The sequence below is a fragment of the Trichechus manatus genome, unplaced genomic scaffold (assembly GCF_000243295.1).
Source record: "Trichechus manatus latirostris isolate Lorelei unplaced genomic scaffold, TriManLat1.0 scaffold00014, whole genome shotgun sequence".
Lineage (NCBI taxonomy): Eukaryota > Metazoa > Chordata > Mammalia > Sirenia > Trichechidae > Trichechus > Trichechus manatus.
Genome location: NW_004443950.1, coordinates 25,521,273 through 25,535,041, shown reverse-complemented (window position 1 = coordinate 25,535,041; position 13,769 = coordinate 25,521,273). Strand labels below are relative to the sequence as shown.

The following is a 13,769-nucleotide window of genomic DNA, read 5'->3' as shown; positions in this document are numbered from 1 at the left end:
TTGTGCTGCACTTTGCCCATAGGCTGCCACTTTATGAATTTGCTTTATATTTGTACATTTGAAATGTACATTTGGTTAAATAGCTTCTAGGACAAAATGCCACAAGTCAATTGAGGATTTCTAAAAAATCTGGCTGTGACTTATTTGATGGTGAACCTATTAAAAATTCTGTAGGGAATGAGATCAGTACTGCTTAGGTAATAATTAAAGACAGAACCTAATGATCAGCCTCATTGAGCTTAACTCTGTAAAAGCTTATGTTCTTTACTTCATTCTTGACCTATAATTGCGAATTTGTTGGTAACATTAAAAGTCTTCTGAAAGTGACTCAGGGTTGCGCTTGTCGTAGAATCTCTAGCCTGAGTCTGATTATTTTGTTAATAATTAAAAACACTTTAGTGCTTAGAATTTACAGAGCTGATGAATAAATAGCCTGTCTTAAAAAAAAAGCTAATCAGCCCTCATTAAATTGTGCTTAGTTGAAATTATTTTAAAGATTTCTAACCTGTGCAGTATGAAAGAAAAATAATCTAGTTGCTTGGCATGAATTACTTTACAACAAATGTTAAATACAATTCCCCAATTTATTTTAATATTTTCTTATTGCCATAGCCTTCTACTATGACGTTTTGGTTGAAATAATTAAGTTGTATGAATTCTGCTTGTTTTTGTTTTTATTGTCTTGTTGAGGTTAAAGATGAGTCACAGTATGTGCTAAAAAGAGTGTAGAAGAAGGTTATTGGGAAGAGGTTGTTTGTAGAAAGTGGTCCATTTGACCATTTTCTCCTGATGAATACTTACTCCTTTTCCCAGATTCCACCTACCAAGAACAGATTAGTCCATTGTGCCTCTCTGCTTTCCGAAGACATCAAAACCAAATTCACAAATAAACTTTGTTTCCTATCCAGTCAGATACTGTGTTCACAATTAAGTTGGATTTAAATAGCTTTAAATTGCTCTTTGGATATGGCATATCTGTGGTTCCGTATTGGATTGGGACATAGTACTATGAAAAAATTAGCAAATTCTAACTGTAAGTAGAAAAGAATAGGAAATCTTACTTGAGTCTATGATTCTTTCTAGCCAGTATTTGCTGGCCACTTCATGGAAACCACGTCCTGGTTAGGCATTGTGGACACAAACATCCATGACTCAGGGTTCCTGGAGGCGCTTAAACAATCTCAAAGAGAAAGCTACTCCGGTAACTTTAATGCAATCCAAAGTGCTATAGTAGAGAAAAATGTAACAAGAAAACAGTGACTGAAGAGAGAAGGCCTTTTGGAGAAAGCTGATATGATCAGGACCTTCAGATACGGGAATGCCTTTGAGAATTGGGATGTTCTCAACTAATCAGGAATTGTGGGAGAATGACATCATTTAAACTTGGTCTTCCTCTTTTTGTTCTCAGTAATCTACCAGTGTTACCTTCCTAGTTTTGATAGTTATGTTATGTAAGATGTTAACATTAAGGGAGGCTGAATGCGGGCGACACGAGAACGCTGTACTGTGGTTTTTTCCCATAGTGTAAGGCCTAGAATGGGCACTGAATCCAAATCTGCACTACGTCAACAAATTCAGAGATTGTGAATCTCTGTTCTAGCACTGTTCGTTTAGTTGAGGTAAAAATTCACATAACATAAAATTAAACCCTACAAAGGTACTAAATTCAGTGACATTTAGTGTAGTCACAATGTTGTGCAATTATAACTACCGTGTAATCCCAAAACCTTTTTATCACTGAAAAGGAAGCCCTGCACCCATTAAGTAGTTACACTCCCTTTCTCCTACCCCCCAGCCTTTGGCAGCCAGCAGTCAGCACTCTGTCTCTGTTGGTGTACCTATTCTGAACATTCCAGGCAGGATGTGACCTTTTGTGTCTGGCTTCTTCCACTAACCATGATGTTCTCAAGTTTTGTCCGTGTTGCAGCATGTATCGATAATTCAGGCCTCTTTATGGCTGAATAATAATCTATTGTATAGATATACCACATTTGGTTTATCCATTGATCTGTTGATGGATATTTGGGGTATTTACGCCTTTTGGCTATTGTAAACAGCGCTGCTGTGAATATTCGTGTGCAAGTATTTGTTTGAATACCAGTTTTTAATCCTTTTGGATATATACTTAACAGTGGAAATGATGTCGGGTAATATGGTAATTCTATCTTTAACTCTTTGAGGAACATCCAAACTGTTTCCACAGTGGCTGTACCATTTTACATTCCCACCAGCAATATACGAAGTTTCCAAGTTTTCCACATTCTTGACAATGCTTGTTATTTTCCATTTTTTGATTATAAGCATACTAATGAGTATGGAGTTGTGTCTCATTGTAGTTTTGATTTGCATTTCCCTGATGACTACTAATGTTGAACATCTTTTCATGCACTTATTGGCCATTTGTATATCTTCTTTGGTGACATGTCTATTCAACTTCTTTATCCATTTTTTTGTCTGGGTGTTTGTCTTTTTGTTGATTTGGGAGGTAATCAGAAACCTCCCAAAAAGGAAAAGTCCTGGACCAGATGGCTTCACTATGGAATTCTACCAAACATATATAGAAAAAGTGACCCCAATCCTTCTTAAACTTTTCCAGAAAATAAAAGAGGAGGCGACACTTCCTGTCTTAGTCATCTAGTGCTCCTGTAACAGAACTACCACCCATTGATGGCTTTAATGAACAGAAGTTTATCCGCTCACAGTCTAGAAGGCTAGAAGTCCAAATTCAGGATGCCAGCTCCAGGGGAAGGCTTTCTTTCTCTGTCAGCTCTGGGAGAAGGTCCTTGTCATCAGTCTTCCCCACTCGAGGAGCTTCTCACCACAGGAACCCCAAGTCCAAAGGACATGCTGTTTTCTGGCTCTTGTTTCTTGGTGGTATGAGGTCCCTCTGTCTCTGCTTGCTTCTCTCTTTTATATCTCAAAAGAGACTGGTTTAAGACACAACCTAATCTTGTAGATTGAGTCCTGCCTCATTAACATAACTGCCTCTAATCCTGCCTCATTAACATCGTAGAGATAGGATTTACAACACTAGGAAAATCACATCAGATGACAAAATCGTGAACAATGACACAGTACTGGTAATCATGGCCTAGTCAAGTTAACTCATATTTTGGGGGAACACAATTCAGTCCATGGCACCTTCTAACTCATTTTATGAGGCTAGAATTACCCTGATCCCAAAGCCAAACAAAGACACCTCAAGAAAAGATAACTACAGGTCAATATCCCTTATGAATATCGATGCAGAAATCCTCAGCGGAATACTAGCCAGCTGAATCTAACACTCTATTAAAAGGATTATACACGATGACCAAGTGGGATTTCCAGGAATGCGAGGGTGGTTCAAATTAGAAATTTAGTCAATAGAACAAAGAAAGATGACCGTATGATCATCTCAGTTGATCAGAAAAGGCATTTGATAAAAACCAACACCCTTTTATGTTAAAAACAATAAGCTAGGAATAGAAGGGGAGTTCTTCTGTCTGATAAAGGACATTTTTGAAAATCCCATAGCTAACATCACACTTGATGAAGAAAAACTGAGAGCTTTCCCCTTAAGATCAGGAACAAGAAAAGGATGTCACCACTGCTATTCAGATTTTAGTGGAATGCCTAACCAGACCAATTAGGCAAGACAGATAGATAGATAAATAGGAAAAAAAAGATAGACAAATTGGAAAAGAAGTAAAACGATCCCTTTTTGTTGATGACTTGATTCTACATATAGAAAATCCCAAGGAATCCACAAGAAAGCTATTAGAGCTAATGAATGAATTCAGCAAAGTGACAGGATGCAAGGTCAACACAAAAACTAGCCAGGTTTCTATATATCATTGATAAGCATTCTGAAAAGGAAATTAAGGAAACAATTTCATTTACAATAGCATCTAAAAGAATAAAATATTTAGGAATAAATTTAACAAAAAAGTAGAAGTTTTGTGCACTGAAACCTATAAATCATTGCTGAAAGAAAGAAGACCTACGTAATGGAAAGACATTTCATGTTCATGGATGGAAAAACTTAGTTATTAAGATGTTAATACTACCCAAAGCAATCTATAGATTCAATGCGATCTCTCTCAAAATTCTAAGGGACTTTTTTGCAGAAATGGAAAAGCCAATCCTCAAAAGCAAGGGGCCCCTAATAGCCACAACAATCTTGAAAAAGGAAAAGTAGGAGGACACATTTCCAGATTTTAAAATGTACTCTAAAGTTACAGTAATCAAAACAATCTGGTACTGGTATAATGATAGACACATAGACCAATGGAATAGAATTGATAGTCCAAACATAAATGCAGACATCTCTGGCCAGTTGATTTTGACAAAGATGCTAAGTCCATCTAATGGGAAAGAATAGTCTCTTCAATAAAACGTGCTGGGACAACTGGATCTCAACATGCAAAAGAATGAATTTGGACCTTGTGGGGTAAAAATTTAACTTTGCCCGTAAAATTTAGTCTTTGTCCTTCATCTTGATAACCTCTAAACCTTAGCATTTCCCCAGTGATTGAAGTGTCTTTGATAAGGCCTCCAGACCACACCTGAGGGTTTATGATAATGAGGTGTGCCCCTTGGGTCAGGGCTGACCAAGCCATAAAGACCCACCACTTGATATCATCAGCCCAGCCTCAGGGGACGTGGGCTCATCCAATCAACCATGCCAAGTCATGAGGCCTCTGGACACGAACTCGGGGCTTCCTAGTGATGAAAGACATCGATGTACATAGGAGAACCCAACCAAACCAACCAACCCATTCCTGTCCAGTCAATTTCTGACTCACAGTGAATATCAGGCTCAACTGTATTCCTTTTTGCTGTAATAAAACTGTAATCCTAAGTATAGTGCTGTGAGTTCTGTGAGTCATTCTGTGAGTTTCCCAAGGAAGTGGTGGGAGCCAGCAGGTCAGAATCGAGGGAGGCCTAGAGACTCCCTGAGCTTACAGTTGGCATCCTGGGTGGTGAGAGCTAGCAGGTCAGAAGTGAGGGTGTCACGGGAACCCCCAAGCTTCCAGCTGGAGTCTGAAGTCTTAGCCAGACTTGGCAGTCAGAAGGACTATACTCCTTTAATTTGTGAGGTGGCTAGGGTTAGAGGAAAAAGTACATTTGCAGATGTGAACGTTACGGAACTGAGGTGAATTGGATTGATTAAATTCATTCATTTGGTGTGAGAGATAGATTGCACTGCGTTGATTTGATCTTTATGGACCCGTACATCACCTCACATATGAAAATTAACTCACAATGGATGAAAGACCTATATATAAGAACTGAAACCACGAAACTCTTAGAATAAAAGATAGCGATAATGCTTCAGGATCCAGGTTTCGACAATGGATTCTTAATGTATGACACCAAAAATATGAGCAGCAAAAGATGAAATAGGAAAATTGGACTTCATCAGAATTGAAACTTCTGTGCATCGGAACTTTATCAACACAGTGAATAGACAACATACAGAATGGGAGAAAATATTTTAGAACCATATATCTGATAAGGGCTTAATACCCAGAATATATAATGAACTACAGCACAACAAAAAGACAATCAAAAAATAGACGAAGGTTGAATAGACATTTCACCAAAGAAGAAATATAAATGGCCAATAAGCACACGTAAAGATGCTCAGAGCCGTTAGTCATTTGGGAAATGCAAACGAAAACCACGGTGAGATACCACTTCACACCAAGTAGGATGGCTCTGGAAAAAAAAAAAGTTTTTTTTTAAATTTTTTTGTTGTTGTTTAGATGAAGGTTTATAGAACAAATAGTTTCTCATTAAACAGTTAGTACACATACTGTTTTATGACACTGATTGACAACCCCACGACATGTCGGCACTCTCCCTTCTCAACCTTGGGTTCCCTATTACCAGCTTTCCTGTCCCTTCCTGTCTTCTAGTCCTTGTCTCTGGGCTGTTGTGCCCCATTAGTCTCGTTTTGTTTTATGGGACTGTCTAATCTTTGGCTGAAGGGTGAACCTCTGGAGTGACTTCATTACTGAGCTAAAAGGGTGTTCGGGGCATACTCTCAGGGTTTTTCCGCTCTCCGTCAGGCCAGTAAATCTGGTCTTTAAAAAAAAAACAAGTTTTGACCAAAATGTGAAGAAATTGGAACCCTCCTACATTGCTAGTGGTAATGAAAAATGGTGAAACCACTTCGGAAAATAGTTTGGCAGTTCTTCTAAAAATTAAACATAATGTGACCATATGGCCCAACGATTCCTCTCCTACATATATAAAAACCAATGGCCTGCAAGTCAGTTCTGACTCACCATGACCCCATGTGTGTCAGAGTAGAACTGGGCTCCACAGAGTTTTCAATGACTGATTTTTTGGAAGTAGGCCTTTCTTCTGAGGTGCCTCCAGGTAGACTCGAACCTCCAGCCTTTTGATTAGCAGTTGAGCGTGTTATCTATTTGTACCACCCAGGGACTACCCTGCATATATACCCAAGAGAATTGAAAACGTATGTCCACGCAGACACTCATGCAGACACGTACAAGAATGTTCATTCATAGTGGCACTAGTCATAATAACCCAAAGGGGAAACAACCCCAGTGTCCATCACTGGAGGAGTAAACGATAATGTGGTATATCCACGCAGTGGAATGTTATTCAGCCATCAAAAGGACTGCAGAGCTGATACATGCTACTAAATGGATAAACCTGGAAGATATGTTAAGTGAGAGGAGCCAGACATGAAAGGCCACGTAGTACATGATTGTGTTTATGTGGGATGTCTAGAATAGGCAAACCCGTGGAGATGGAAGGTAGATGAGTGGTTGCTAGGGGCTGTGGAGAGAGTCCCCAGGTGGTGCCAACAGCTAACAGGCTCAGTCGCTAACTGAAAGGCTGAAGGTTTGAGTCCACTCAGAGACACCTCAGAAGAAACGCCTGACGATCTACTTCTGAAAAATCAGCCACTGAAAACCCTGTGGAGCACAGTTCTACTCTGAACACACGTGGGATCGCCATGAGTCAAAATCAACTCCAAGGCAACTGGTTACTGGTTAGGGGTTGGGAGAGAGGGTGGAGAATGGGGAAGGACTGCTAATACTTAGGGTTTCTTTTGGGGATGATGAAAATGTTCTGGAATTAGATAGTGGTGATGATTGTGCACTGACTATACTAAAAACCACTGAAATGTACTCTTTAAAAGAGGGAATTATATAGTATATGGAATATTATTGTTGTTAGGTGCCGTTGAATTGGTTCTGACTCATAGTGATCTGTGTACAACAGAATGAAACATTGCCCAGTCCTGCGCCATCCTCACAATCGTTGTTATGCTTGAGCTCATTGTTCTAGCCACTGTGTCAGTCCATCTCATTGAGGGTCTTTCCTGTTTTTCACTGACCACTACTTTACCAAGTATGATAGAGTATGGTCCCTCCTGATAACATGTCCAAAGTACATGAGACGTGTCTCACCATCCTTGCTTCTAAGGAGCATTCTGGCTGTACTTCTTCCAAGACAGATTTGTTCATTCTTCTGGCAGTCCATGCTATATTCAATACTTTTCATCAGCACCATAATTCAAAGGCGTCACCTCTTTGGTCTTCCTTATTCATTGTCCAGCTTTTGCATGCATATGAGGCAATTGAAAGTATGAAATATATCTCAAGAAAAATAAATTTTATAATGTTATGCATTTAAAGATTTTTCTTTTTAAAAAATGCTCATTTGATGTTTGCATTAAGAAAATTATTTAATTTTTTTAGGAATTTATCATGGCATCCTGCGTTGACCACTGAGAGTAAAATGCGAATTCCACATTCTCATGCGTTTATTGATCTGACTGAAGATTTCACAGCCGGTGAGTTGCACAGAAGTGTGAGATACGTTCTGACCTGCCAGCGAGTTGTGTGGTTTAACTTCCTGACTTTTTACTTAGCAGTCATTTCCTAATGAACGGAGTGTTGAAAACAAATATTAATACGTTGAAAAAAGTCAACGGCATTGGAAAAAGGGCTACATGTGATAAATCTTCATTATTTTATTGTTCTTATTGGTTAACCACCTCACAATTTAAATTCTCTACTTACGTGAAATTCATGATAGTTTAGGTACATGGTTGACTCAGGGTTCTTTCCTTTTACAAATTATTTGTTGACTAATAAATTCTATAAATTTAATAATAAAGAAAACATTTAGCTTGTGTACCAAAATAATTTCAAAGGGTCTTAAAAGCTTTTAACTATGGAAAATTTTGGACATAGTAGATATGTATGATTAAATGGGGTGATGATTACATTACACTCCTTTGCGGTAGTTACAGAGTCGTATATGCGATCATCACCCCCGTTGAATCATCACATAGCTTCAGCAGTCATCAGTTCTGTTTGTACGCCACATCCTCCTCCCACCTCAGACCATTTCAAAACAAATTCCAAACATCATCAGTAAATACTTCAGTATGTATCTATAAATAATAATTACTTTTTTATTTTCTCCTGAATGTTTTTGTTAAGTCAGAACCTGCACAGGATCCACACGTCGTATGATGTCCATTAAGTCTGTTTTAATCTAGAAGTTTTCCCTTTCTTTGTAACTGGTGTTTAGTTTCTCTGTATTTCTGGGTGGGGGGAAATATTGTCTTGTTGAATTTCTCACAGTCTGCATTTTGCTGATTCCATCCCTTTGATGTTTGTCTAACATGTTACTCTGTCCACTGGATTTTCTCTAAACCATTAGTTGGATTTGGAGCCTCGATCAGAATCAGACTTTCTTGCGGGGGTTGGGAGGTGAGGTCAAGGACACCTCCTCGGTGTTACTTTGTGTTTCGTCTCGTCAGGAGGCACATAACTCGGTTTCTCCTTTGTGATGTTAAACTTGATCAGGAGCTTAGCTGTTTGTCCTCAGCATACCCATTGCCATTGATTCCGACTCACAGTGACCCTACAGGACAGAGTAGAACTGCCCCATTGGATTTCCAAGGAGCCGGTGGTGGATTCGACCTGCCGACCTTTTAGTTAGCAGCCATAGTTCTTAACAACTGTCCCACCAGGGTTTTTGTCCTCAGCATAGGCCATCCTAATGGTTTTTAGCAGCCATCATTGGTCATTGTCAGGTCTGATTACTTCAGTAAACCAAGTAACCAAACCTGTTGCCATCAAGTCGATTCCGACCCATGGCGAACCCATGTTACAGAGTTGAACTGCTCCGTGGGATTTTCTTGGCTGTAATCTGTGTGGAAGAAGATCACCAGGCCTTTTTGTCTGCAGAGTCACTGAACAGCTTTGAACCACCAGCCTTTAGGTCAGCAGCTGATCACAAACTCCTTGTGCCACCCAGGGACCAAATAACTTCAGTAAAACCAAAAAACCAAAGACACTGATTCTGACTCATAGCGACCCTATAGGACAGAGTAGAACTGCTCTGCCAGGTTTCCAAGGCTGTAAATCTTTATGGAAGCAGACTGCCGCATCTTTCTCCCACAGAAGGGCTGGTGTGTTCGAACCACCGACCTTTGGTTTAGCAGCCAGGTACTTTAACCACTGCACCAACAGAGTTCTTTAATTACTTAAATAGGAGATGCAGAATTATGGCACCGTAAGTCTGTCACTCCTCTGCATGTATTATTAGCTGGAATTTTTCTATAAAAAGGGAACTTTTCATCATCTCTTTGGTTACCCTGAAGTACAGTTGAGACAGGCTGGTTAAATGATTTTTTCCCCTCTCTCTCCCTATTTTTAACAGTTTTCAAACACTTGTAATCTCTTTTGCAGTGACTTCCTGATACCTTGTACTAACTGCAAATAAGTACAGCAAGCCTGGTGGCTGCTAAAAGTAATACAGCTTCTTTCCATGATTAACCACCTCAGCTTTACTTGGGAAACAGGTAGCCAATAACATTGTAAAGCTGAACCTCTTATTAAGTCTGCATTGATTATGAGTTTTGCTAGAGCATTTTTATTATTAAATTCTTATGATACATCTTGAGGGTTCAAATTTTAGCCCCCAGATTTACTGTGGATTTTACTGATTGAAAACAAACAAAACCACAAATTGGGCCTTTTGTCCACTAAGTTTTTTTTATGGTTATAAGTTTCTTGGTTCCTGGGGATGTATTCCAGTTAGAAAGAGAAGGGACAATTTAAGAAGGAAAAAAAGAGGGTTATTTTTAGTATGGCTTACCTGGTATGCTGAATCATGTGAAAACCATCATAATGAGGCTTAAGTACAATGTCATGGAAGCTGTCTTAAAAGCTCCTCTTTCAAGACAGGAAAATTGTGTAGTCATAGGCTCGTTTTGTATTACAGAAATGTTTTAATGTTAAAGAGAAGGAGCAGCTCTAGATTAAGACTTAAGAGACATAATATGATCTATGGACCTCGATTAGCTCCTGATTTGATAAAAACATGGAGGAGCAAATTCGAGCATTTTGAATCGTGACCAGATATTTGATTGTATTACGTAGCAGTACATAAACGATATGTGTATTCTATAATTTCTTTTTTAGGAAAGAACTATATTAGTTGTCATGTTTTAGATACTTAGTTACTTTTAGTTGAGTATATTAGACTTCCTTAAACAACATTGACTTTGCATTTCAATAATTTAAGAATTCTTGAGTATGCACGATCAACAAAATTTACCTAAAAATTTTTGTGACGAGACCATTTATTCTTAGGAGTTGTGATTTTGAGCTAACAATCTATTATATAAAATGTAAAGAAATTGTCTTTGAAGAATAATCTTTCAGAAGTTGGTAATAACCTAAAATATATCAAGAGATGTTAAAAATCCCTATTTTATGATTCTGTTCTTTAAAAGTCTGTCTCTGCATTTGAAATCATTTCAGCAAACATTATTGAGTACCTGCTCAGTGCAAAGCTCTCTACATGCTTTCTGTGAAATACACAGATGACAGGAAGTGCTTTCAGCCATCAAAGCATTTAGTTTCCTGGGAGAGACTGACAAGTCTAGCCATAATATGTATCAGAATGAATAAATGCATATTAGCTCTAAACTGGTACGTAGTAACAAGGGAGATTGTAGGAGACCCTGTTCTTGGATCTGTGGAGTCCTGCACAGCTGAGCTAAAAACGTGGCCAAACGAAAAAAGTCATGAGTTACATGGTTCTCGTTGTCCGTGGTATACTCAGGACATGTAAATCTTTTCCAAGCGGTCAACACTGTAAGAAATTCTTCGTGTAAGTGGGACTTCCTACAAGAGACAAGCTGAGATATATAATGTATTATTAAATGAGTTCTCCCCTGGAAATAATTCTTCCCTTTTTTATAGCATTTTAATTTGTTCATTAGTTTTTTACCAACTACCAAAAGCATACTTTTATAAGGACTCTTACCTACTGTATAGAAGCCCTGGTGGTGCAACGGTTAAGTGCTCACCTGCTAACTGAAAGGTTGATGAATCAAACAAACCCACCCAGCAGCTCCACAGGAAAAAGACCTGGCCGTCTGTTCCCTTAAGATTACAGCCTAGAAAACGCTGTGGGGCAGTTCTGCTCTGTAACACATCGGGTCACTATGAGTTGAAAATCGACTCCACGACGCCTAACAGCAATCTGCTTTATGGTTGTAACATAATTTGTTTAAATAGTCCTTTTTTTAAACGGTTAGTTTGTTTCCAGGCTTGTGTTCTGTTTCAGTTTGCGTTTTGTTTGTTATAAATTGTGCTTGGGTGAAGATCCTGACCTGAGTTCTTTCTACCTGATACTTAAAGTAATATTTGTTCACATCCCAGATTTTGCTTTTAATATGTAAATAGAATTTGGGGAGTTTAGGTATCACTTTTTCATTCTCGACAAAATGTTCTGACTAAGGACTCGGAAACTGCTGTTTTGGAGTACTGCTCTACTAACCCTAATTTTGCCCTGGAGCAGTAATTTTCAAAGTGTGGTCTGGGGATCCCTTAGGATCCCAAAGACCCTTCCAGAGGGTCCGCGAGTTCGAAATGATTTTCGTAAAAACTGTAAGACATCAGTTGCCTTTTTCACTGCCATTCTGTCATATTTGTACAGTGGAGTTTTCTAGAAACTTAATAACATATAAGGACTTTATTGCTCTGACAGCTTGTATGTGTGCTTGAATATTCTTGTGTTTTAAAAATGTCTGTTTTAATTCCTAATATGGTAAATATCAGTAGCTGTAGCTCACATAAACAAAAGCTCTTTGAGGTCCTTACTAGTTTTTAATGGTGCAGAAGGGTCCTGAGACCAGTCACCTTAAGAACTGCTGCCCCAAGCAAATGAACGCCTTTAGGTGACTGAGATCACTGTACAAAGGAATGGGAAAGGGTCTGTAGTATCCCTGATGCATACATATATCAAAGGTAAGATCTTGGCTGTGACGAGTTAGGTTATAAAGGTCTCTCTGAGCACTGCTCCTGCCCCGTTCCCTTTCTTCTTCCTGCCGAATAATGGTCAGCGTGCTGGCATCTCGCCCTGAAGTGCAGCCAGTTAGAGGAATTGAGAGACCGGTCTCTTGGTGAGGTGATCTAAATAGACAGCCCTCAACCCCAGGGACTCCTTCCCATTTTCTTAGTGAGATGCTTGTCTACTTGTTATAAAACTGGGAAGCTATCACTTTAAAGGGCCTTTAGCCTTGCGTCTGTTGGCTGGGACGAGCATGTTTCGCTTTCAGTAGGTCTGGAAAGCTCACACTCACCGTGCCTCCCCGAGGACTCCTTTGAGCAAAGGGCTGGGTGGATGGGGCCTGTCGGGCATTTAAAGTGAGAAGACCAAGGAAACATGACCTGAAAACGTCTTTAATATCACAAATTCTTTTTCATTCATTCACCACATTCGATAATTGTTTACTGAGCCTGTCTGCCAGGCATTGTGCTTGGAACCAAGGGTTAAAAGATGAAGCACAGGCTCACTGCACTCACGTGCCGCCACAGCATGAACCACAGGGATATCGTTAATGGCAAGCCATCACCGTTCTGTATTCAGATGTGACCGTGATTTTTATCACACTGATTTAAGTCTGAAATGTTGTGAATACAGCAGGATTTCCGGCCCCAGAAGCACACTAGTGCTCAGTGTACCATTTGTTTGTAGTGCTTTTGGTGGTTCTGTCCAAGATTGCCTGTCTTTCCTTGCATACCCGTAGTGATCTCAAGGCTTTAAGCACCATGTACAAGCTGACAATGCTCATGTTTATCTATGTCCAGGCTGAACCTCCCTGCAGACTCCAGCGTCAAATATCCACCTGCCTAGTAACCATCTCCACCTCTCTATGTCTGATGTGTCCCTAACTGAGTCCCTCATCTCTCCTCCCAGGCCTCCTCAACATACAGTCTTCCCCATCTCGCTAAATGGCAGCCCCATTCTTGGATTTCCTCGGTCAGAACTCTGCAGTCCTTGTACCCTCTTTCCATCACACCCAACATCAAGTCTGTCAGAGAATCCTGCCATTCTGCCTTCAAAATACATCCACAAACTGATGACTTCTTACCTCCACTGCGGCCATCCTAGTCCATGACACCATCATTTGTCACCTGGATTAGTGTACTTAACTACAGTTACTAGTTCTCCTGCTCCACCCTTGCCCCCTGTAGTCTCTTTTCCACACATGAGCCACCATGATCCTTTAGAAAACCAGGTCAGGTAATACCATTCTCAAAATCTTCCAGTAGCTTCTCATTACATTTAGAGAAATAGCTAAAGTCCTTAAAACGGCCTACTAGGCCCCGTGTAATTTGGCCTGCCACTACCTCTCTGACCTTCCATTCTCCTGTTTCCTCACTTGCTGACTTGCACTAGGCCCCGTGTAATTTGGCCTGCCACTACCTCTC

At 39.7% G+C, this 13,769-nt stretch overlaps 1 protein-coding gene across 1 annotated transcript in view; it reads left to right on the top strand.

Annotated features, from left to right (window-relative positions):
* Positions 1-13,769, top strand: part of ITFG1 (integrin alpha FG-GAP repeat containing 1) — a 202,474-nt gene that overhangs the window by 21,078 nt on the left and 167,627 nt on the right. Inside the window, exon 6 of the mRNA XM_012554181.2 lies at positions 7,725-7,819. Within this exon, the coding sequence (XP_012409635.1) occupies positions 7,725-7,819 (95 nt within the window). The remainder of the gene's footprint in view (positions 1-7,724; positions 7,820-13,769) is intronic.